The sequence below is a fragment of the Megalobrama amblycephala genome, linkage group LG17, assembly GCF_018812025.1.
Source record: "Megalobrama amblycephala isolate DHTTF-2021 linkage group LG17, ASM1881202v1, whole genome shotgun sequence".
Lineage (NCBI taxonomy): Eukaryota > Metazoa > Chordata > Actinopteri > Cypriniformes > Xenocyprididae > Megalobrama > Megalobrama amblycephala.
Window position 1 is genome coordinate 34,444,178 of NC_063060.1, and position 24,194 is coordinate 34,468,371.

Genomic DNA, 24,194 nt, shown 5'->3' on the forward strand with positions numbered 1-24,194 from the left:
TGTGTGTGTGTGTGTGTGTGTGTGTATGTGTATATATAAATTTTTTTTTTCTTTTCAAAAACGTGAGCCTAACACGTATGCGCTTGTGTATTGAACAGTTTAAAAGAGATTCAGTCGGTGGGAAAAAAAAAACATGGGTCTAATCCAAATTCTGAATAGTCTTAAATTCCTAAAACATGTAAAAAATGTTGTTGTTGGTGGTGGTGGGAGGGGGTCTTATTGTTTTTGCATACAAGTAGGCTAAACTGCGTTTTTAAGCGATTTAGTTGGCCTAAAGTTAGATTAAGCCTACAAGTTAGTCAGTGCACGAAGTAGACGGCAGCAAACAAAAGTTGCGTTGCTCGAGCGGTTTCCATTATCACTTTTTTTAAATAAGTAACGTTAGCCTACTTATTCAAAGAGAATAACGACAATATTAGCGTTTTTAGTTGTTTAAAACGTCAAGATATTTGATAGTAAGCTATCTGATGCACAGAAAGACGTTTAACCCTATAAATTGGGCAGAATTGCCTTTAAAAGGTCATCGAATAATTTGCACACTTAGTACCATGAATTTATTTTGAGTACTCTTGTCAACAAATGTACATTTAAACAAAAACTGTTGGTGTAGTGAATACACAAACGTTGAAACAGTGGTCAAAACAATGACACTTGACATACTCGACATAATGACATGAACAGTTCGTTGATACATCGCAACTGTTTAAATAAATTTACCACGCTTCCGTACATTTCACTATTTCAAATAACGAAATATGATTCTGTAAATACTTTTAGATCCGTCAAAAATCTAATATACAAATCTGTGTATAAAAATATAATTTTTGAGCGCCATCCTATGCTTATCCAATAAAATAGAACAGTCGGTTTCACTCTGTACAGCCCTGTAAATTCAATCCTTTCTCTTATTTCCCATAATCTCTTGTAGGTTTCACAAAATGCGCAAAACAAAACAAAAAACGGTCACGTCATGCTTGAATCGGTGTGTAGGTATTCAGAAACAGATGATCCAATACAAATAAATTATTGAGTGAACACTTTAAGGCTTTTCTTACAGAAAATAAAGATACATTTGAGTCTGATGCCCACAGTCTCAACTTAAGTGTGAAATCCCGAGCGGATGGAAAGAGTCTCTGTCCAGCAGCCAAGAGCCGATGTGAAACAGCACATTTGAGTACCAGTGGATGCCGTCCTCCTGAAAAGTGACGTTTGAATCACGAGCCGGAAAAAGCCACGTCATCAGCTTGTGACTTAACCTGACCGGTGCAAAAGCCCAGTGTGCCCATTTGTGGTTTTCAATAACCGCGTAGCATGAAGCCAGCACCTGATCCACTATGATGGTTCCGTGAGCTGTTACTGGCGCGTAAGAGCCCTCGTGCTCTTCAGTGTAAATCCTCTTCACGGTAACGCTCTGGAGGATCTTGCGAGTGCCATCCGACACCAAAACCTTATCTCCAGGCTTCACGTTGCTGGCAAATGTTGCTGTTACACCCAAACTATCTGAAGCATTTCCAATGAAGACTAGGTGCGCGGCTGTGAGCGTGAGCTTTCTTAAAGGCTCTGACGTCTCGATGACGATGAATTGCCTTCTCGTTTTCGGATCGTGGTCCATGAACATAATGAAGTCGCTTAATAAGACATTTCCTCTCTCGTCGGCAGCTAAAACCCGGTCGCCCACTTTAAGATCTCTGATATGTTTCCTCCTCCCGTCTGCAAGTGTCACTGTACCAGATCCAGGAAAGCATCCACCTGATTTAGCAGCGACCGAATTTTCTGCGACAAAAGTACAAATAGACAATTTAGGAATGTAGGCTATTTATAAAGCACTTCGATGCATTGACAAAGGTTTTGACATGGTGGTGCTGATATGGAAATAATCCAAACTCGTGTAGACTGTCAAGAAGCAAGTGTTGAAAGGCTTGTCTGGTGATTCTGGCTCCTGAATTAACACGAAGTGATCAGACATTGTCATTTAAATTGAGCCTCCAGACTTTGCTTTGCCCTGATCCCTTTAGTTTTGTGTAACTGTTTGAACAGGTGCAGAAACCCCAACGTGCCAACTCGCATTTATATTTCAGTTAGCCTATTTCAATGCTAGCTGCTTTTGGTTAGAAAACCATTAATTTCTCTGTGCTAACGATAATTATTCTCTTCTTAGGGTCTTTTTTCATATTCACAAATTATTACCCTTTAAAAATGAAAAGATGAGGCACCTTTTGGGGGTTTTGATAGCCTATAGATCTCAAAATAACCCAAAATAACTTGGAAATATCCAACCCGATCTCACGGCAATTCGTACGTATTTTACAAGGTGGCTAATTCGTATGACCTCACTCCTACGATTTCATACGTTTTTTGCTAAATCGTACGTATTTTACGAGTTGCCAAATTCGTATGAATTCGTACGAATGACCTACCCCTAACCCCGCCCCTAAACCTACCCGTCACTGGGGTTTAGACAAATCGTACGAATTCGCCACCTCGTAAAATACGTACGAATTGGTCGTGAGATAGCGTTGAAATATCAAGTTCCTTGAGTAGGCTACACAAGGATGTTTGAGGCGACAAATAGTGCCAAGAGGTTCTCCAATGTGGCAAGCTGAAGAACCAGTGCTATATCACGACCAATTCGTACGTATTTTACGAGGTGGCGAATTCGTACGACCTCACGAGTTCATACGATTTGTATAAACCCTAGTGACGGGTAGGGCGGGGTTAGGGGTAGATCGTTCTTACGAATTCATACGAATTTGGCAACTCGTAAAATACGCACGATTTAACAAAAAACGTACGAAGTCGTACGAATTAGCCACATCGTATACACACGGAAGAACCCTAAATGATGCCTCAAGCATTAGTTCTTGGATATGTCTCTCAATTTATGCACATTAACACAGAAATATAATTAAATATTTAAATTATGCATCTATATGCCGTATCATGAATACATATGCAGCTATAGCCTTTGCTCTCACCTGCTTTGACGGAGCAGTGTATGTGGGCTTTAGATTCGTAATAGACCCAGTCGAATCCTGCCTCCACTGCAAGCCTAGATAGCATCCCATACTTGCTTTTATCCCTGTCTGAGGTAGTTATGTCCACCGCCCGTCCCTCGTAGTGCAAAGATTCGTCGGAATGGTGACCATCCTCATCCCAGCCTTCAGTGACGCGCAGTTTCACGCCCGGCCACTGGTTCATGACGGATATCGCCAACGAATTTAACTTGTCCTTACAGCGCTGAATGAGTGAGAGAGGCAGGTGGTCAGTATTTACAATACATACCATTTCAGAAGATTTATTGAATGTTCAAAGGTTGAAAATAAAAGAAATAATAAAAGTGTGCTCAGAAGGTCTTTGGGTCGTCTTCAAGTCATCTCTGCAACTTATCCAATGTATGCATACGGCTGCTGGAGTGTTGTTTATGTATTCTTAATATTCTTGCAGAAAGGAACTACTAGTCAACTGATGTCATCGTTTCAGAATTAGGTTGATTTTAAATATTTGCCTTATCGCAATTTGACAATACAGAGTACAGATACAGTCACAGTTAACCGACATATACATCAGTAAGCATACTGTCGCTCTTAGTTTGTGCATAAAAAATGTGCGATGAGGAAATCGTTTATTGCCATAGGTCAAGAACGCAGACTCCAGACCGACCGATCGATAACCGAGAGTAAATAGAGCTGAAAATTCAAGTTCTTTCTCTCAGCCTGTGCAGCAGCAATCAATTACAGAGACGTTGCCACCAATGATTCGCTTTACTGCAGATGCTGCTTTAATTAAATGCCAGTATCTTCTGTTGTACTGTGGACGTGTATTTTTTTTTTTACAGGGGCAAGTTGCTTACTTTGATGCTGGAAATTGTGAGGGAAAACATTGTATAACTGGCTTCAAATAATTATTCTAAAGTAAGAGAACGCAGTCGAGCAGCTGAGTGGAACGCAACAAAACGCGCGCACCACGGGAGCCGGTATTATCCAATACTAGACATCAGTGGCATAGATCACTTCTGACCCACATTTTCTATAAAGTAGACAACAAAAGCAGGTCATGAGATTAATTTAAATACAGAAACGCAGAAGTGATCTGGAGGGAACATATTGATCGGGCAAACCAGAAAAAAAAAAAAAAAACATTACGCAATGCTTACGATGTGTGGAGGCGGGGTGTTTCGTGTATTTAATTATGTTATTAACTGTCAGAAGCCTGTTTGGTGAGAGAGAGAGAAAAAAAACTTATGCTCAGCACATGCTTTCAACCACTAACACTTAATTATCCAACGGTGCTTATTTTGCACTAATGTCAAAGATATAAGATCCTGCTAATTTCCAGGGCAACTAATGGTCATTTTGATTTAAATTATATTGAATAAACAACGCTCGCGCGTTCCATGTAAAGTCTTGTGTATGCAAATGCTCATATTGAGAATATCACTTTAGCCCTGATGTTATACACTGCTGTGCAGGATTGCCAACAGTTAAAGTTTTAGTTTTACCGCGCGCTGTCATAGTGCCTGGAAAAATACATAAAGGTTATGTTACAAGTTTTACAGCCTAATGCAATATGAGAACCTATTAGAGTTACATCAATAACTTTTTATTCTCTAGTTATGAAATAAAACATCCATGCTCTGTTTTGATGCGTTAAAGAACACATAAACCAATGTACTGATCTAAAGAACCCATAATGCAACATCAGTGTTTTTTTTGTTGTTGTATTTTTTAATCTCCAAAAAACCATACCGGAAACTAAATTTTTTACAGCCAAATATTGAGATCCATTATTTATGATAGTGTACGTCTGGGCAATTACGCACGCATGAGTCCATACCTTGGTCATCAGTCTGTCAGCGTTTGTGTTTTCCTCGTCTTTAAAGATGATATCGGGATTATAATTCGGAATCAGCTCTTTATATCTCTCTGAATTCTTTGTGATTTTGCCTTCGTATTTGCCGCTGGCCCCAAGCGTTTTCTCGGCAACGTTGGGAATGAATTGCTTGTAAGCCAACGGGGTTAATTTCTTTGGGTGTCTTCGGTTTCCATACCCTCTACCAGGACCACAGGCTAATCCACAAGGCGTCAAAAGCAGGCTGATAAAACACAGAAAAGCAATTTGCTTCAGATGCAGCCTTACGTCCATGACGTTAAATGATCTCTTCGGATCTTTAAAGTTTAGTCACTCACAGGGTCTTGTCGCGCGTACCGGATGGATGCTACCCAACGACCACTACCGAAGCAGGTGCAATAACGACCGCTCTCGATAGCCACTGACTGAGCACATTGGAGGTTGGCTGTCACAGCTAAGTGGGAGACGAAAGAGCGACTTAGTTTGACGGGAGGTAGGGTCAGACGCTTATGAGTAGAGGCAGTCTACCCATATGAATTACTGAGCAAATCTATGGCAGGGGGAGGGAGTCTATTGACTCGACGGAGTGCCGTCCAACTATGATGCCATCCGAGCAAAGACTGTCTCCATACCTCCCTCATTTCTGCAGAAATGACACAAACGCATTCTCATGTTGCCATGGTAAAGTTTTACAGGGTTTAATGTGAATAAAGTTAGAAGCAGTTTCGAATTAGCAGAAATAACAAATGGTTATGAAAATGATGTTAAAGAAACAGAAATGCCATCAGAACTGGATTGATTCAAATTAGCCCTTTTAAAATACATTTGAATTGGTTTTAGTGCACCTTTTCAAAACAACGTGTGACATAAACCAAGGTCAGATTGCATCCTGCTTCTTAACAGATTTTTATTATTTTATTATAGGTTAATATGCAAAAATGGACAATACTTGGACATGGTTTACTTCTGAAGAAGATTTTTTTAGATCTGAAAAAAAAGAAGCATTAAATGACTTGTATTCTCATCCATTTTCATTTTGTCTTTGGGGGCTAATAATCAGGGCATCCAAAGTCTAATCATTCATTCCTGTCCTAAAGTTTAGATCCTACATGCATGACATCTAAGGTTGTAGGCTAAATTACCTACTCCTCATATTTACTCTTTTTGCCTTTTATAAACTATGTCTGCCTCATAATGTTAATAGAAAATCTCATAAAGTAAAAGTTGGCATCATCAAGATGATCGTGAAGCACTTCTGACTGCTGAAAACTTTCTTGCGTGTTGAGTTTGTTGATTGTTAATATGTGCTGTTGTTTGTGCTGCTTTAGTAAAAATATCAGCATCTTATCTGATTATCTGCCTTTTTTATACCCTCATTGAAGGGCTTTTGTTTTATGGAGGGGGTTTGTTTTCTCTGTAGGTAAAAACGAATGGCGCACCTCTGAATTTATAACACCTACCTGGTTTGGTCTTTCAAGAGCTTCTGAAAATTGGCATGTGAGTGAGCAAAAACTCACCCTCTTGCCAGTCTGTGGTTTGACCCACAGTTGACTCAGTTATGCTTATAAACACTAAACCTTCATTTTCTAAAACAAATTTATGTATGTGATCTGAATATGTAGCTATACACAATTATTTTATATGCAAAATAAGGATTTGTTAACATGATATCTCAGACTGATATCAGTTCTGCAACAGGTGTCCCATGATTAAATAAATCAAAATTATATTAAAACTTTAGTAACTCAGCTTAAAAGATAAGACAATATATTTGTTTAGTATCCAGTGTTACACAGCCAAATGCATTTGTACTCTTCACTAACCTCTTCACAAAATATATAGACCTGCAATCACTCTTAAAAGGATGAGGTGACCTTAACTCAGAAAAAAGTTCAATTTGTGAGATGAAGCCATTCTTATTTTTGATTTAGATGGGATGGGGTGGTGGAACAGGACGTCCTTGCATCATTTGGCTGTCCTGGCAACAAGCGCTGTCAATCCTGAGAGCTCTGAGTGAGACATGCTTTAATGAACAGACACAGCGGTTATACTCTTCAAAGTTAGGACTGAATTCTCAGCTCCCTCGGATAAAGACAAACTTTTTCACATTAAAGTCGGTACAGACATTCACATTAACAAGTGAGGCTGATAAGTAAGCCAGTCCATTAAATATGACAATATTTGGACCCACTTTATATTAAGTGGCCTTAACTACTATGTACTTACATTTAAATTAATCATTTGATACAATGCACTTATTGTGTACATACATGGTTTTACATTGTACTTATATTTTAAAAACACCTGCATGTAATTACATCTGTAATTAATTTCTGTAATTACATTTATAATTACACTGTTGACCCATCCCTTACACCTTACCCCTTCCCTTAAACATACCCATACCACCAAAGCTTTCCCTAACCTTACCCGTACCCCACCTCAATAGCAGCAAAAGTGTTTTGCAATTCAATATGAACCCAATAAGTACATTGTACTTATTTTTTGATGTAAGTACATAGTAGTTAAGGCCACTTAATATAAAGTGGGACCCAATATTTTATTACATGTTGCCTATTTGGCCAATTAACAGAAGTGTTCTGGTTCTGTTAAGTTCTGTTAGTTAGTTCCTTGTGTCAGAATTTATGATGACCTTAAATTCATTGAAAGTCTTCGGGATGTGCTGGAGGAGACTTTACAGAGTGCTTGACTCTTGCCTTGTCAATCACAAGACCAGATCGTGACCAAAAATCGATGCATCTCTTGATGGAAATAAATGTTGTGATGTTATTTCCATCAAGAGGTGCATCAAATTTTGTTCCAGATTTTTGTATTGACAATGCAAGAGGTGAGCACTCTGTAAAGTCTCCTCCAGCACATCCAAAAGACTTACACTGAGGTTAAAGTCAGGACTCAGAGGTGCCAATTCATGTATGAACATGATTCTTCATGCTCTCACCACTCTTTCATAATTTTAACCCTGATGAATATTGGCATTGTCATCCTGTAATATGGCCATACATCTTCCGACACAGTTGTGTGGAAATGAAAAAGAAATGAAAAGCTGCACACTCCATCTGTTAAGGTTAAAAGAGCCATTGCCAAGCATAAAACATGATAGAAACATAATAGCACTGTAATAATTATCCATACATAGATTCTTAAGTAGACACTGATCACGTTTTCATTTTTGGATGAACTATCCCTTTAAGAGCCAGTGGGTATAAACTATTTGAATTGGATGATCAGGGTCAATTGTACTTATTTTGTCTTTGGGGAAACATGTAAATATCTCATGTAGCTTCTAAAGGGCAGTCTTTTTGCATCTTTAAAGAAAATAAGAAAATGTACAACCCTTAATTACTTAATGCATTGTGCTGTCTAGAGCACCAGTGACTGTTTTCACATTCTCCTAATAGTTGTCTAAGGGTCCCTCATTTGTCCTCAGTGTGAAAGGATGGATCTCAAAATCATACAAACAATGTTGAAAATGGTTTAAATAAGCAGAAGATGCTAGAAGAATGTAAGAAACCTAGAGGATTTTTCTGAAATACAGTGCTCTGTTCAGGACAAACAAAGAACTCATGAACAACTATTACAAAACATAAAAACAGTACACAGTATTAAGATTCAAGGGTATGCAAACTTTTGAACTGGTTCATTTGTGTAAATTCAGTTATTATTGTGTCTTGTGGACTATATATCAACATCTGTTATGTTAAACAGCTTATTCAGGACAGTACTAAATAAAAAAAAAATAACATGCAATTTTTATGATCCCTCTTATTTTCTGCAAGGGGTAAGTAAACTTATGTGCAGAAATGTGTACATATACAATATATTAGTATTTTATTTTATAGTAAAATATGATCTATATGCTATGCTATTAACTGTAACCGTATTGCATTGTGCTGTATTATATGTAAACAATATACGTAAACATGATCAAGAATTATCAGTTTGCTATAATAACTTTTGAAATCACTGTTACTCAGTATTCAACCCACCAGCCTTTGAAAATGCAGGAATACAAAGGAAAACTTTAGCCGTGCCTCAGTTGTAGTTGTTTCATGCTTTATGTGAATTCTCAGTGCCAACCATCCATCTGGTCAGGTCTGAAAGGCATACTTGAACCATTCTTTTTAGTTCTTTAAAATACCTGTGGACAGATGGGTCACTGGACCAGTTAAGCTGTTTCAGATAGGTATGGTTTATTCTAGTCAGCCACAAAGCCAAAAGGCCATTCGCATCCACAGGAAATACCTGGCTTTACTAATGGGAGGCCTCCTTTTTAAGTTTTGACGGACCCTTGTAAATGTTATGGCCTTCCAATATCTGGTGGGGAGACTTGTAGTGGTTTCTGACAATGGCTACAGAGTTATACATGCAGGGACCTCTTGAATGTTGTAGAGCGATGCAACTTTAAGGGTTAGTTCACCCAAAAATGAACATTCTGTCCTTAATTACTCACCCTCATGTCATTCCACATCTGTAAGACCTTCATTCATCTTTGGAACACAAATGAAGGTCTTTTTGATAAAATCTGAGAGCTTTCTGTCCCTCCTTAGACAGCTAAACAACTACCAATTTGATGCTTCAAAAGGTTCATAAAGAGATTGTAAAACTAATCCATATGAATTGAGTGGTTTAGTCCAGATTTTCTGAAGAGACTCGATCACTTTTCTATGATGAACAAATTTAATTAAGGCTTTTGTTCACATATAAACATTGATCAGCGAACATGAAACTGAAGCTCAACCGAACCTGAATGATGCACAAGATCAATCCTCTTGCGGAAGCTCAAACGTGCTGCATAACACGAGAATGAACCTCATTGGTTCTCGCACGCGTCAAGCAAACATGCTTGAGCTTCCCTTTACCACGACTGATGTGTGAGTTGATGAATGTTTATATGTGAATAAAAGCCTAAATTCAATCTGTCTCTTTAGAAAATTTGGACTAAACCGCTCAATACGCATGGATTAGTTTTACAATCACTTTATGAGCTTTTTGAAGCGTCAAAATAGTAGTTATGTAGCTGATGTAGCTGTCTATGGAGGGACAGAAAGCTCTCAGATTTCATCAAAAATATCTTCATTTGTGTTCCGAAGATGAATGAGGTTGAGTAAATGATGAGAGAATTTTGAGTGAACATTTTTGGGTGAACTAACTCTTTGAACTTCTTAACTTTTGATCCGATGTTTTCTTTTCATTCCTTTCTTTTCATCATCTACAAATATTCAGTACCACATTCAAATGGACAGTCCACTCTCTGAGTTAGGGAGGGATAAAGAGGGGCCATTGTGAAAAGAGTTTTGGGACAGTTAACAGTAGGGATGCACAATATATTGGTACCATATCAATTATTGGCCAGTATTAGAGCTTGTTTTTATTTTTGAGTGACCAATACATTTAGGATACTTAATTGTGCATGCTCATTTCAGCTATTTATGCTTTTAGATTACATTTGCTGTCATCTAACACTCAAAGTTAAACTTTTAAAAAAGTGTATTAAATGTAATCTTTAGCAAATCTCAAAGTGAATATCCATATTTCATACTGTACAATACAATTCTATATTATTTTGGTTAAATAAGTTAAGTGGTGCCTAAATGTACTTTTAGCATTCAAGTCATTGTAATGGAAAATATAAATATATTTCAGCCCTATACAAGATTTATGTCATGGGGTAAGGTATGTAAAAATCTGAATAACTGACCTAACTAGCATAAAAATCCTTACTGTTGATCCCTACGAGTATAACTAGCTGTCTGAGATTAACTAATGAGTAATTTCCTCTAGAATGCCAGTATGTTTGTGAAATGGAAGCACTGAAACTGAAGTTCTGTTGGTGAATCAGCATACGTACAGTACAATATCAATTCATTTATTCACCTGGCACACAGGCTCGCTGTTCTCCCTGCCAAAGCGGGTCTCACCACTAATGAACGCTCTGATGCCAATAAAGCGCTCTAATTCACTCATCTTTCCACCAGCATTGCTCGGGTGACTCAGTAACATAAAGCATGGACAGAGATGCCCTGGAACTGCTGCATTATCCTGCCATTTGCTTAGTCCTAAATTAGATTTGCTTTGTCTGACTTTATTTGCATGTTTTCAAAAGAACACAAGAATAATGCTGAGATACGAGTTACATTTTTGTAAGTGTGCTTTTATATGATTGACACAATACTAAAAAAATGAAGTCGTCTTTATACGTCAGTATTTTTGAATAATATAACGTTCCTTCTTGAGGAAAAAAAAAAAACATTCCACGCCTCCTCCTGTTTCTATCCTTTCGTGGTTTATTAAATGAGGAATACAATCAAATACTAATAGGATTGAGGTGCTATCTGAGAATTTCCTCTCCCACCCCTCAGGCCTGAGCTTCCTGGAGTTGAGGTTTGTACAGGAAAGCAGTTACCATATTCACGTGTCTTAGTAATTGAGAACACTGCTTGGCAGCCCATAGTGGCCTTTTAGACAAATGTGTCCAATACTCCCTAATTAGTTGGTGAGACACTGGGCAATCTATACTTAGAATGTGAACCGAATGAAACCCCCAAGAAACAGTAGGCCTCTCTGCCGCAAATTTTGTCTTATTTTACGCTCAACAATGAATGAACAGAGGTTTTGTTCCACTGGATATGCTGTCGCTTCCTTCCTGCAATAATTATCAGGACCTTTTGACAAATAAACTTGACCACAGTGTCCTTCACATTCAGTGCGTACTGTACAGCACTTTCTTTCAGACATTCCTTTGCAATATGAAATGGAGATGAGCTCGCTAGAATCGGCCTGTGGTAAATTCACAGAGGAGTTTCATTGAATCGACTTTTGCTTCCTTGTATTAAATTTGACAATCATCTTCATTCTGAGTGTTTTTACAACCTCGTCTTCCATGGTATTCTAATAATTCACAAAGCAGATAGGATGGATGGGCAAGTAAATACGGTTGTCGGTTTCATTTATAGAAGAGTAGACTTTCCATTAGCTGCAATTTTTATCAATCAGTACCTCGGGTGTGGAGTGGATCAATGGTCTGTTGCTATGGCAACCGGCACAAAGTGATGGGTAATTCCACAAGGTGAGGGGAAGGATCCTGTGAGGTGGCAAAGACAGACAGGATCGATAAGGCCCAAGATAATGAGTGTGAATGCTCAATCCTGCCAGCCTTGAATCCTGTCTCTTTCAGGATAGCTGCTTCAAATTGTGACGGTAGACAAATAAACGCAAATTACCTAACATTTTAGTATATTCTGATATTGATGATCCTTCAGAAATCATTCTAATATGCTGATTTGATCAAGAAACATTATTATTATTATTAGCAATGTTGAAAACAGATGTGAATGTACCGTTCTGTTCACAATTCTTTGATGAATAGAAAGTTCAAAAGAGCAGACTTAGTTTGTACCTCAGTTCTACTGTATTTCAAATGTGTTGAATCCCAATCGCTAGAATTACAAAGATGCATGTTCATGTTTTTGGTTGAAAACATTTTTTTTTGTTGTACTCTTTTACTTTTGGCAAAGAAAATGAGCCACAGATCTCCTGACCTCTCCAGATTAATACTGTTTTCAGTCTAATTACAAGCAACTATGAAAGAAGATTACAACTGGAGGAGGAATGCTAGAAATTCTCCCGTTTGAGGTTAAACCAATGCATTAAGCTTTTGCGGTGTGATACTTTTGGTTTTTTAGCCCAATGGTGAATTCAGTAGAGGTTTGCTACCAAAGATGTCATGCTAGTTTCTATAGCCCTGTGCAGTTTCATTGAAAATTACTGTTACTGTATATCAGACTTAGTTTAAGTTATTACCAAGTTAATGCTGTAAATAAATCAACAGTCACAGAAACTTCCATTTAAAGATTTTAAAGCTTTCACATATAGTCATCCACCACAACTTGGAGCCATGTTGAGTCTTGCCTTTGTCTATCTGGGTCAGACGCCAGAATTGTAACCTTTTTAAATTACAATCAAACTATCTTAAGAAAGTAAGAGGGAGAGTTAAAAAGTCAAGGGACGTGGTTTTCTCCTCCATGACTGAATTCACTAGCTGATGTGTTTGATTTAATTATGATCATTTTATTGTTAAAAATTATTATATACACGCTCTTAGTGTATTTTAAAATAAGCTTAATTGGTGTAAGATTCTCCACTTGCAACATTGGTTCTCAACCTGAAATTTCTGTCATTAATTGCTCACCCTCATGTCGTTCCAAACCCGTAAGACATTCGTTCATCTTTGGAACACAAATTAAGATATTTTTGATGAGCTTTCTGACTTCCCTAATGACAGCAAAGTCATAACCAATTTCAAGGCAAGGCTGAATGTTTGTCTTCCTCATTTTGTGTGTTAAAAGATATCAAAACATCAATAAAAAAATAATTATAAAAAAATATATAAATATTTCAAGGCCCAGAAAGGTAGTAAAGACAGTTAAAATAGTCCATGTGACTACAGTGGTTCAACCTTAATGTTATGAAGCGACAAGAATACTTTTTGAGCACAAAAACAAAACAGTATTGGCCGGCGCTGTACACGTGAGCAGCACAATGCATGCACGTGAAATTGGTTATGACGTTGCTGTGTATTGGGAGGTCAGAAAGCTCTAGGATTTCATCAAAAATATCTTAATTTGTGTTCCGAAGATGAACAAAGGTCTTAGGGGTTTGGAACGACATGAAGGTGAGTAATTAATGACAGAAATTTCATTTTTGGGTATTAAGAGTATTAAAATTAATACATTATTATCAAAATATTAAAATAACATTTATTTTTTTCCCCCACCTTCCTAACTTTTTTGTTATAATGTTCTTATTGAGGAACATTTGTTTGCAACAGCCTTGTCATGATTACAGCAAAAATATCTAATATATCCTATAATTTGGGTTGGTTGTGTTGGGCAACGGGTGATCTTCAGGTCAAGAAGGTTGATAATCTGACTTATGAGGTTATGTAAGGTAGTAATATTTGCATAGTTGAGATGTCTGCCCAGAGATCACTTTTCCTTGGAATAATTTCATGCGGTAGTGAGCTACTTACTGTTTTCCAGTGAGAAGCCAACAAAAACAACAGAAATGCAAAATTTGCAAAATAAATGTAATTATTTTGTGGGTTCAGGAGGAAAACGTAAGGGACTGGGCATGTTTAATGATTTGTCAGTGATGTTTCATTCCAAAAAGCTCCCGATAAACACCTTTACAGTGTGAAATATTTCCTTGATATATTGGATTGTGGTCTAAGTGAGGTGCTGCCGCAGCGGATGCAATCCATGCTAATAATATGGAACGATTGTGAAAAATCATTTAGGATCAAACAATGTAGTTCCTAAAGGGTGTGTCTAATGTTTAGACTGCTGAACAAAATGTGTTACAGAAAGGATGTTTTCACTGTTTGAGAGGGAATCTCAGGTCATCGATGGTTGCGGTTTTCAGAGACGTGACCTCAGGGCAACAAAACATGAATGTAGCAAACGATAAAGAATGCAGTTAAAAGCTTCTGTCTTCTAAGCTACATAAATAAGCCTGCCTCCAAAATGATTGCTGAATTAGTCAGAATCACGATCATGTCCCCTATTTATTGTTTGAAAGTCTTTAAAAGGATGCCAAAGAGAAGTGATAAAGCAATCTGAGCAACATGATTTACAACTGCACATTGTACTAAGTCAACATGAGTTGGATAGAACCTCATTGATGTTTTGTAATATTTGCATGATTTGTCTCAGCCTGTTAGAAAAGGGACTATGCATGACATTAAAACATGTTACAATGGCGAATTGTTAAAGGGAAATGCTTAGTTGGGATCACATTTTGCACAAAGCTACTTAAAACGTGATTAGACAAGAAGGCCTCATTCACAGACGCAGTTATAATTGCAACATTCTCACAATAGCTTGGCTAAAGTAGTGAGCCGTTCTTTAAATACATTGCATTTTGAGCAAACTAGGGCTAATTAGCTCTGCTTGACTTTAAAATGACATTTTCAGCTGATCTTGATGTGACTTTTTGATCTTATCGAAAATATTATGCGATTATATGTCTACTCATTTAGATTTTTGTGGTTTTGACCGTGTGAAAACAGCTCAGGGAGGCTCAACGTTAAAATACGTGCTCTGACATCAGCAGGAATTTGAAGTCATTAAAATGACTTGTGAAAAGGAATGGTGCGAAGCCCATGAACTGAACAACTGACAAAAGAGGATTTTAAGGGAAATGTGTACAAGAATTAGTCCTAATTCTTGCTTACTGATCACTAATAAGATTTATTTCTATTTCATAATCTTTTTGCCAGCCATATTTGCATGGATCAGAGTGCAGGACAAAATACTCTAAACTGGATGACCTCTCACCTCCACAGAGGAATGGATGTTAAGCGCTAACAGCTGAAGACCATCAGGTACACTACTAGTCTCTTATGCTCACCAAGCCTGCATTTATTTATTTATTAAAAAATCAGTATATTTTAAAATTAAATTTATTACTGTGATGGCAAATCTGAATTTTCAACATCCATTACTCCAATCTTCAGTGTCACATGATCCTTCAGAAATCAGTCTAATATGCTGATTTGCTGCTCAAGTAGAGCTTTTCACACTTGAAATAGTTAACCCTGGGTCAAACCCTGGGTAAATGGAATCTTGGGTTATCTTTATTCACATTTTACACTGCTTATACTCTATGGGGTTAAAGGATTAGTTCACTTTCAAAATAAAATGTTCCACCCCCATGTCATCCAAGATGTTCATGTCTTTCTTTCTTTCTTCAGTCGAAAAGAAATTAAGGTTTTTGATGAAAACATTCCAGGATTATTCTCCTTATAGTGGACTTCAATGGCCTCCAGACGGTTGAAGTCAAAATTACAGTTTCAGTGCAGCTTCAAAGCGCTTTAAATGATACCAGACGAGGAATAAGGGTCTTATCTATCGAAACGATCGTTCATTTTGGAAAAAATACAACTGTATATGCTTTATAAACACAAAATATTGCCTTGCACATGCTTCGGCTTTCCGTATTCTTCAAAACGCTTACACCGTATGTCCTACACCTTCCCTATTCAACTTACGGAACAAACATGGCGGCAGTTTCGTTTTTTTCCGTAAGTAGAATAGGGAAGGCGTAGGACAGACAGCGTAAGCTTTTTGAAGAATACGGAAAGCGGAAACACGTGCAAGAGAGATAATATGTGTTTATAAAGCATATACAGTTGTATTTTTTTTTCGAAAATGACCGATCATTTCGCTAGATAAGACCCTTATTCCTCGTCTGGTATCATTTAAAGCCCTTTGAAGCTGCACTGAAACTGTAATTTTGACCTTCAACCGTCTGAAGGCCATTGAAATCCACTATAAGGAGAATAATCCTGGAATGTTTTCATCAAAAACCTTAATTTCTTTTCGACTGAAGAAAGAAAGACATGAACATCTTGGATGACATGAGGGTGAGTAAATTGTAAGAAAAATTTATTTGAAAGAGGACTAATCCTTTAACAGTTAATCCTGGGTATTCATAAAATTCCGTTTCACACTGCACATTCCTAAACCCCGGGTTAAAGACCTTATTTGCATATTTGTTGTGTCCGTGTTACTGACTGGACAAACGCAGCACGTGATCTGTTTAAAGGCTCTAGCGTTGCACGTCCTCATTGCTGACGGTAATATCAAGTTTTTTTTTCTGAATGAACTTCGAACTATAAAGGTGAGAATGACGGTCTCTTCTTCACAATTGTCGCATTTTCCATCGCCTTTTTACATTTTCCTATCATACGCAAAAATTGTGCGGTGTTTCCATGAGTGCCCAAAGCGCGTGAATAAAAGGCACGCGATTTGTTGTTGGTTGCTTAGCATCTAGTAACATTTTAACACCGCATCGTTTCACACTGTACAAGTTTGGCGCCGCAAAAGTTGTGCTAACCCTGCTCCGGAGCAGTGTTTCATAACCCTGGGTAAAAAGCGGTGCTAACCCCGCGTGTGAAACATTCCTTTACCCGGGGTTGAAAGCGGTGTTTAGAACTTTGAAAACCCAGGTTAAGCACAATGTGAAAAGCCCTATTTATTACTATCAATTTTGTAAACAGTTGTGGTGCTTAAAATATCTGTGGAAACTGTGATACATTTTTTTCAGGATTGTTTGACAGAAAAGTTTTTATTGCCACTTTTGATCAATTTAATGAATCTGTTGAATAAAATTATCTTACTGACCCCAAACTTTTGAACGGTTGTGTATATTTAAAAATACAACTGTTTTCATTTTTCATAATTATTTGCTATACTTTTGAAGTACACTTACTATGCTAAGACAACATCCGCTTCTTTCTTCAGATCTGTGTTTACTCTTTTAGGGAGTAAAAAATCTAGTCAAAATCAATAATTCTCTGTTGATAAGTAACTAAAAGTGTATTATATGCTACTTGTGACGTCAAAAGTACTGTCCTATAAAAAAGTTGTCATCTTGAGTGAGTTTAAGAGAGGGGTGTATAATATAGTCTCATGCAGTCTCAAAAGCTGTGGCCCATCGGTGCTAAATGACTGGCAACCTTGCCCAATCCTCACCACTGTCTCTGGGCACCAAAGCTACAGAAGGCCGTAAAATATTAATCAAAACTGTCCGATCAATAACTTCTCAAAGGCTAATAAGTGCTGTCATATTTTTGTGATATGTGGAGCCCTCCATCATTTAGAGCGTGCCGAGATTTATCGAAAATCCATTGTGAGGACGAGAGCATGAGGTAATGCAGCACTTAGTAAATGAAGTAAAAACCAAAGTCTACTATTAAAATTTATGATTTGTATTTAATTCACAGAAGTCGCATCACGTCTGTTCATTTGAACTCTTTCAACCTGGTCTGCTTACCTCCGTACGGTCGCCAGCATCCATCTGATTTGAATTGCGTATGTTTTATTCACTTGCGGTGTATTTCACTCTCGGCCCTGTCATCATGAAACAAACTGTGAATGCAGTTATGTCATTTTCTGTCCATTAGTGTCATATGCCATATCATATGGAACAGAAATGGAGGCTTAACTTTGGCTCAGAGCCTGGCCTCGCTGTCCATTATGAATATCACAAAAGCACTGATGCTAACTTCTTAATATCTTATCAATATTAAATACAGTATAAAATGACATCTTTTTCAAAATCTTAGAATTTGGACCAGTTTTAAGCATTCTAGTTTAATCTGTTGTTTTATTAGTCTTACCAGTTATTGTAGTATTTCACAAGAGATTGATACATCAGTATTGATTTTATTTTACTCTATTCTGAAGAGTCATAGTGAACCTGATTAATATCTCCAGACAGATGTAATATTTAACTTTTTATGGATCTTGATAATTACCCACAATACCCTGCTCCAGTCTCTCAGTCACTCAACTTGATCCATCAGTCATTTGAAGTGCCTCATAACACTCACTCATAGTTCATCTGCACCCGTATCACAGGGGCATTCAGGTGTCAGGCTTTTTTTTGGGTCACCTTGTGGATGGGAACCAATTCGGATCAGTAAAAGTAATTAAAAAAATAACAGCCTATAAAGGATAGCAGTTTTATAGCAAGGGTGGTGTTACCTTCAATAGCAGTGTAAGCTGTGATACTGTTCAAAAGTTTGGGGTCAGTATGATGTTCTGATTGTTTGTGTTTTGAAAGAAAGAGAGAAAATAATACTTTCATTCAGCAAGAACACATCAAATTGATCAAAATTGACAGTAAAGACTTTCCACATCTGTAAGACCTTCGGAACACAAATTAAGATATTTTTGATGAAATCCGAGAGGGTTTATTTATCCCCATAGAAAGCAATGTAATTATCACAATCAAGGTCCAGAAAGGCAGTAAACAAATCATTAAAATACTCAACGTGACTACAGTGGTTCAACCTTAAGGTTATTCTCGTCGCTTCATAACATTACGATTAAACCACTGTAGTCACGTTGACTATTTTAACGATTTCTTTACTGCCTTTCTGGACCTTGAAATTTATGATGTTAAAGGATTAGTCCACTTTTAAATAAACTTTTCCTGATTATTTACTTACCCCCATGTCATCCAAGATGTCCATGTCTGTCTTTCTTCAGTGGAAAAGAAATTAAAGTTTTTGATGAAAACATTCCAGGATTATTCTCCATATAGTGGACTTCAATGGGCACCAAACAGTTGAAGGTCAAAAGTTTCACTGCAGCTTCAAATTGTTCTACACAATCCCAGGTGAGAAATAAGGGTCTTATCTAGAGAAACCATAGCTCATTTTCTGAAAAAAATTGAAAATTATATAAGTTTTAACCATAAATGCTCATCTTGAACTAGCGCTCTTCTTCTATTCCTCTATTAGAATTCTGGCAGTGTAGACATTTCTAAGTGTATTACTGCCCTCCACAGGTCAAAGTTTGAACTAATTGTTATATACTATTGAACTAGCATATTGCATATAAAAATTAGTTCAAAACTTTGACCTGTGGAGGGCAGTAATACACTTAGCAGTGTCTACACTGCCAGAATTCTAAAAGAGAAAAAGAAGAAGAGCGCTAGTTCAAGCATTTATGGCTAAAACTTATATAATTTTTAATTTTTTTCAGAAAATGAGCAATGGTTTCACTAGATAAGACCCTTATTACTCATCTGGGATCATGTAGAACAATTTGAAGCTGCAGTGAAACTAATTATGACCTTCAACTGTTTGGTGCCCATTGAAGTCCACTATAAGGAGAATAATCCTAGAATGTTTTCATCAAAAACCTTAATTTCTTTTCCACTGAAGAAAGACAGACATGGACATCTTGGATGACATGGGGGTGAGTAAATTATCTGGAAAAGTTTATTTAAAAGTGGACTAATCCTTTAAGCAAGTTGTGATCATAATGATTAGAATATGTAGCAGTTGTGTGAAGAAACAGAAAAGCAAATGAAAAATAATTAGCATAGCTGCATGTTGTACATAATTTTCAAGCAAAAAATATATTCATGTGCATTTGATCTGATATAAGATTGTTTAATAAACATTTAAACAATCTTACCAACCCCAGACTTTTGAACGGCAGCGTAAACCTATCAATTTAGTCAGTATAAACCTTTAAATGATTTTATTGAGATATTAATTGCATGTGTTCTTCTAGATTTTGATCTGCATAGTGTTTCTTTACTTTGTGATTTTTATTAGTCTGGCAATGGTAATAAGAACAGACAGAAAAAAAGAATGTAAGGATTAGGTGTCTCTCTCTTAGATCTGCTATCTGTCATCACCAGGTTAACGTCTTTATGAATCAGTCTCCCCAGGCTGTTTTCAGAGCAGAGAGGAGAGCATGTATATTTAAGCTTGTACCGCTCTTTAAAGGAAACTTTTGCCGTGTTAACAAGGTCATTTTCATTACTTTGCATTTTTGGAATATCTGGCCAACAGAAACAACTTTGCAAATAGCAGGTGGCACAATGCGGCAGCCGTTAGGACATCTAAATGCCGTGTGGGTTTTCAATGCATCTGAATTCCCACCACTGGGAATGCTAGCATAGCATTGAGCATGACAGATTAATAAATATCTGACAATATGTTATTTTTTTCTCTGTCATGCCAATAACTATTTGTCATCAATGAAGCAGAAGAAACCAGGTCACAAGAAGTACTAAAGATGATTTATGACTAAGTAACAGTCAGTCCTGTTTTAATGGTTCCTTGGCCTCATGCAAGACAAGAAAGCATTGATCTGGCTTTTACGACAAGTTAACCTCTCAGGAATGAGTGTTAATAGATTTTGAAACAACTATTAATAGCAAATAAAACATTTATGGCCACAGTATTTTACGCAGAGAGCAAAAATCAATAGATCTTTAATGAAATAAGCTTGTGCAACTATTAACGGCAGTTTCAGAGATGGATTATTGTGGATTTGCCTGAGTGATTACTGACTCAAATGTGAAAAAGGTTGCAATGCAGTTTAGAAAAATTAAAGACTTAAAAAAGTTAACAGCATAAGGAACTAAAATTACCCTGGTATACGAGAGTAAGAGGGAGCAAGAGAACTGAGAATAGTCAGTAGCAGATTCTTGTATCTTGTGTTTGCCTCTCTTGTGTCTCTGTCACTAAAATGCCAGTCCTCACGGTTGCTATGCCGCTGTATCAAAGTGGAGGATGGCGCATGGGAAGGATTGTGGGAATGTAAAGCTGCACAGCAAACAGAGGGTCACCCAGCCGGATTCAAACAAACTCGTCTAGCACTGCTATTCAGTCAAAAGTTCAATCAGTCACTATGGAAACCTTCTCTTCTAATGAGTTACAAATGTTTCAGTTGATGTTGATTGAATTGTTTTACCAGCCAAAGATGTTTATTGGAGTCACTGGGGGATTTGAACTGACTGTGATGGATCAGCTTTTTCCATTGTGGTTCGGCTTTTAGCGTATGTAGAATTTGCAGTGTAATTCGTTAAAGTTTTCTTTTCTTTCTTTCTTTCTTTCTTTCTTTCTTTCTTTCTTTCTTTCTTTCTTTCTATACAGAAAGATCCTAGTTTAACAGTCTAACAATGCATTTTGTTAATCAAAATAAGAACAGAATCAAAAGAATAAACATGTTAAATAAATTGATCATATCTGCTGTACTTTTTCAAGTGGTGCATTAAAGTACGCTGTAATTTTTTTAAAGTTGGAATGGGTTTTACAAGAAAATGCTATTTCAGTGCCACAAATGCCACACTGTAACCGATTTCTGTAATTTCAACAGTATTTTACTGTAATATACAGTAAGATACTGTAAAATGTGTATACAGTATGTTATTGTAAACAGCAAAGGATTGTGGGAAAACATATGGTCACTACTGTAATTTTTATCTACTGTAAATCAATTTACAGTAGTGAACTTGTCTCTGAAAAACTGACCAATGGTAAGAGAGATTTTCTTTTCAAGTTTTTTTTTTTTTTTTTTTTTTTTACTGTATGGTGGAAGTGGCGGTAAATGGACAAAAGATGTACCAGTAACTCTCCAAAAAGGTTCGTATATTATTTATATTTTATGTAAAACAAACATTTCCAAATGTTTTAACAGCAAACTAACATGATTCATCATGTCATTTTTCACATCGAAAGGGTTTTGGTGCCTTTTTTTTGACTCTCAGCCTGATCGCCGTCATAATGGTGATAACATTAACTGGTGAGTAAGTTATTAGCCGAAATTGTTTAGTTTTAGTTGGAGTATATTTTACAAGAAAATACTATTTCAGTCTTTCTAAATGCCATGTTTCATTTAGTGTACTACTTGCTTCTTCGTAATAATTTGTGAAATTTAAGTAATTTCTGAGTAAAAAATTTTGTTGTTGTCTTTTTTCCAAGTAAATCCTGTTTTTAGTGTGCTTGAAATATGTATGTTGTTTAAGCTCATATCTTGACAAATAAGGCATGTGAAACCCCATTTAAGGACTTCCAGTTTGTGTTGACTACATCTACATTTTGGGTCCATCTTGGTTCACCTTCAAACCTTTCTGTTATCGAACATTTTGTCAGATTTAGCCCTGTCAAAAACTGTTAAAAAATCACTCTGCTCATTAAAAGCTAGAATTCCTTCTTTGGTGGCTTGTCTGTCACCAATTATATCTCTCTGTTTATCCTTTGACAAGTTAATTCACATGCATGTGGACCAACGGTGAAGGCTTGTGGATCTTTCCCATCACACTTAAAACGCAGCCGACCACCCTCTCCTCTCTCAAGTAGGCTTTTCACAGAGGCTTTAGGAAACTGTTTAAGGTATTTGCCCTTTTTTCATCTATTCAACTGCAGCAGGCAAATCCTGGGAGGCAGAACCTGTTGATATCCCATAAGGGGCTTATATGACTCATCGTAGCCTAGATGCAACATGCTTGTTATTTGAACAGCTGCATCTCCACTCCACACTTTTATCATGCCCATTGTGGTCCTGCCATCCTGTGCTTTTCCTCCTTGTTCGGAAAGCTCTTGACAAATCAACCAAAAATTGGTCATAGAACAGACATCTAGTTTTTTTGGGTGGAGGCACAGAGTTGAATGCGGTTCTCCAGCTTTCAGAGATGGTCCGTATGAGCTGGTGTAGGTGGTCTTCCTTCAGCATTATTCCACTGAAAATCACTTGCCCTGAGCTATTATTAAAGAAAATGGTGTAGTGTTTTTACATAAACATTGCAGATGTGTACATTTGAAAGTTATAATGTTGAAAGACATCAATTTCCCACAAAGAACAGCCTTTTTCCTTCTTTTTCTTTTCTCAGGGGCAGCTTGATGGATGGAGCGCACACATATGCGCACACACGTACCTCCTCACACCTCATCTGGCCGAATGCATTCCTCATGCAATTAGTCCTTCTGAAGTTGCTTATTAGTTGGATCTCTTCTTTGTGGATAAGTCCTTTCACTGAACTGTCACAGCTCCTGGACAAGCCTCTCCAATCCACAGCCATTTACAAATGAATGGGGCACCATGCAAACCAAACAGAGCACATCCTTTTCCTGCTCTTTCACATCTTTGGTGAAAAGGAGGGGGGAAAACTCAATTTGTATTTGCGCAGACCATAAACAAACATCGGTCAGATCAAATGAGGCATTCAGAGCCTGAAGAAAGGTCAGAGAGAAAGGGGAGGGAGAGATAGAGGAGGGATTGAAGGAGGTACAGAATGGAGCACTAGCAGTGCCAATTCACAAGCTCAGGGCTTTTATGAGGGTGTCAGTTCTGTTGTCAGACTGACGATGTGGAGAAACAAGTCAATGTGAGGGAGGAGGACAGCACACCTTCCACAGGTACATGCAATGTGACTATAAACTAACCAACACCTTTAGTGACAGCCGAGGCCACAGCGAAATCACCTTTCCCATGATACCATGAGTGGCGGTGATACTGGAAAGCTTTTTATGACAGAGAGTTTCTTCAAAGAGAAGCCAATAAAAGCCCTTCAGATTACCTGAAGTTCTTGAAACGATCATTAAATGTTCAGAAGATTTGCTATTTCTGTATAAAATTAAGTACACTTTAAAATCCAAGTTTGGGGGAAAAAATTATAAAAAAAATCATGCTTTGGGAAATCATCATTATGAGATAAAAGTCTTAAAGGTGCAGTAGGTGAAATGGGAAATGCTAACATTAGCTTGCTAGCACTGAAAGCATACAATCCCACCCTCCCTGCAAATCGCCGTCCAAAGCCACGCCTCCTCCAAAACCACGAACGCACACAAACACACAGCTGCTCTCGGCAAAGTGTCACAAAAGACGGCGTTAAACTACTTCATGTCTCAAAGCACGTAACATTACAATAATAATTAACGTAAACAATTTGAGAGCTTGTACCTGACTGCTGCAGATTCATTTAGGTGTTGATACTGTTGACATGGAAACGCATAATTC

The 24,194-nt window shown here is 37.3% G+C and overlaps 1 protein-coding gene and 1 long non-coding RNA gene across 3 annotated transcripts; one reads left to right on the forward strand and one right to left on the reverse strand.

The window, feature by feature from the left end:
- Nucleotides 1-537: 537 nt before the first annotated feature.
- shhb (sonic hedgehog signaling molecule b) lies at nucleotides 538-5,647 on the reverse strand. Its single transcript, XM_048164589.1, has 3 exons — nucleotides 4,834-5,647; nucleotides 2,976-3,237; nucleotides 538-1,773 (listed from the first exon to the last, which is right to left on the reverse strand). Exons 1-3 carry the CDS (start codon nucleotides 5,140-5,142, stop codon nucleotides 1,094-1,096), a joined length of 1,251 nt encoding a protein of 416 aa, XP_048020546.1. The 5' UTR covers nucleotides 5,143-5,647; the 3' UTR covers nucleotides 538-1,093.
- A 9,397-nt stretch (nucleotides 5,648-15,044) lies between these two features.
- LOC125251816 lies at nucleotides 15,045-23,753 on the forward strand. Of its 2 annotated transcripts, none has more exons than XR_007181081.1 (5): nucleotides 15,045-15,250; nucleotides 21,777-21,820; nucleotides 21,917-21,980; nucleotides 22,444-22,570; nucleotides 23,068-23,753. It is a non-coding gene; the product is annotated as an uncharacterized LOC125251816 (long non-coding RNA). The 2 variants fall into 2 exon arrangements; XR_007181080.1 differs by lacking the exon at nucleotides 15,045-15,250 and adding an exon at nucleotides 16,318-16,548.
- Nucleotides 23,754-24,194: the final 441 nt, after the last annotated feature.

Bases quoted from the DNA above. Each gene is read 5' to 3' on its own strand.
- shhb (XM_048164589.1), bottom strand. From the start codon at position 5,142: ATGGACGTAAGGCTGCATCTGAAGCAAATTGCTTTTCTGTGTTTTATC. The intron at 3,238-4,833 runs GTATGGACTCAT...TCACTCATTCAG, and splicing joins CTGACAGACTGATGACCAAG to CGCTGTAAGGACAAGTTAAA. The intron at 1,774-2,975 runs GTGAGAGCAAAG...CTTTTGTCGCAG, and splicing joins ACACTGCTCCGTCAAAGCAG to AAAATTCGGTCGCTGCTAAA.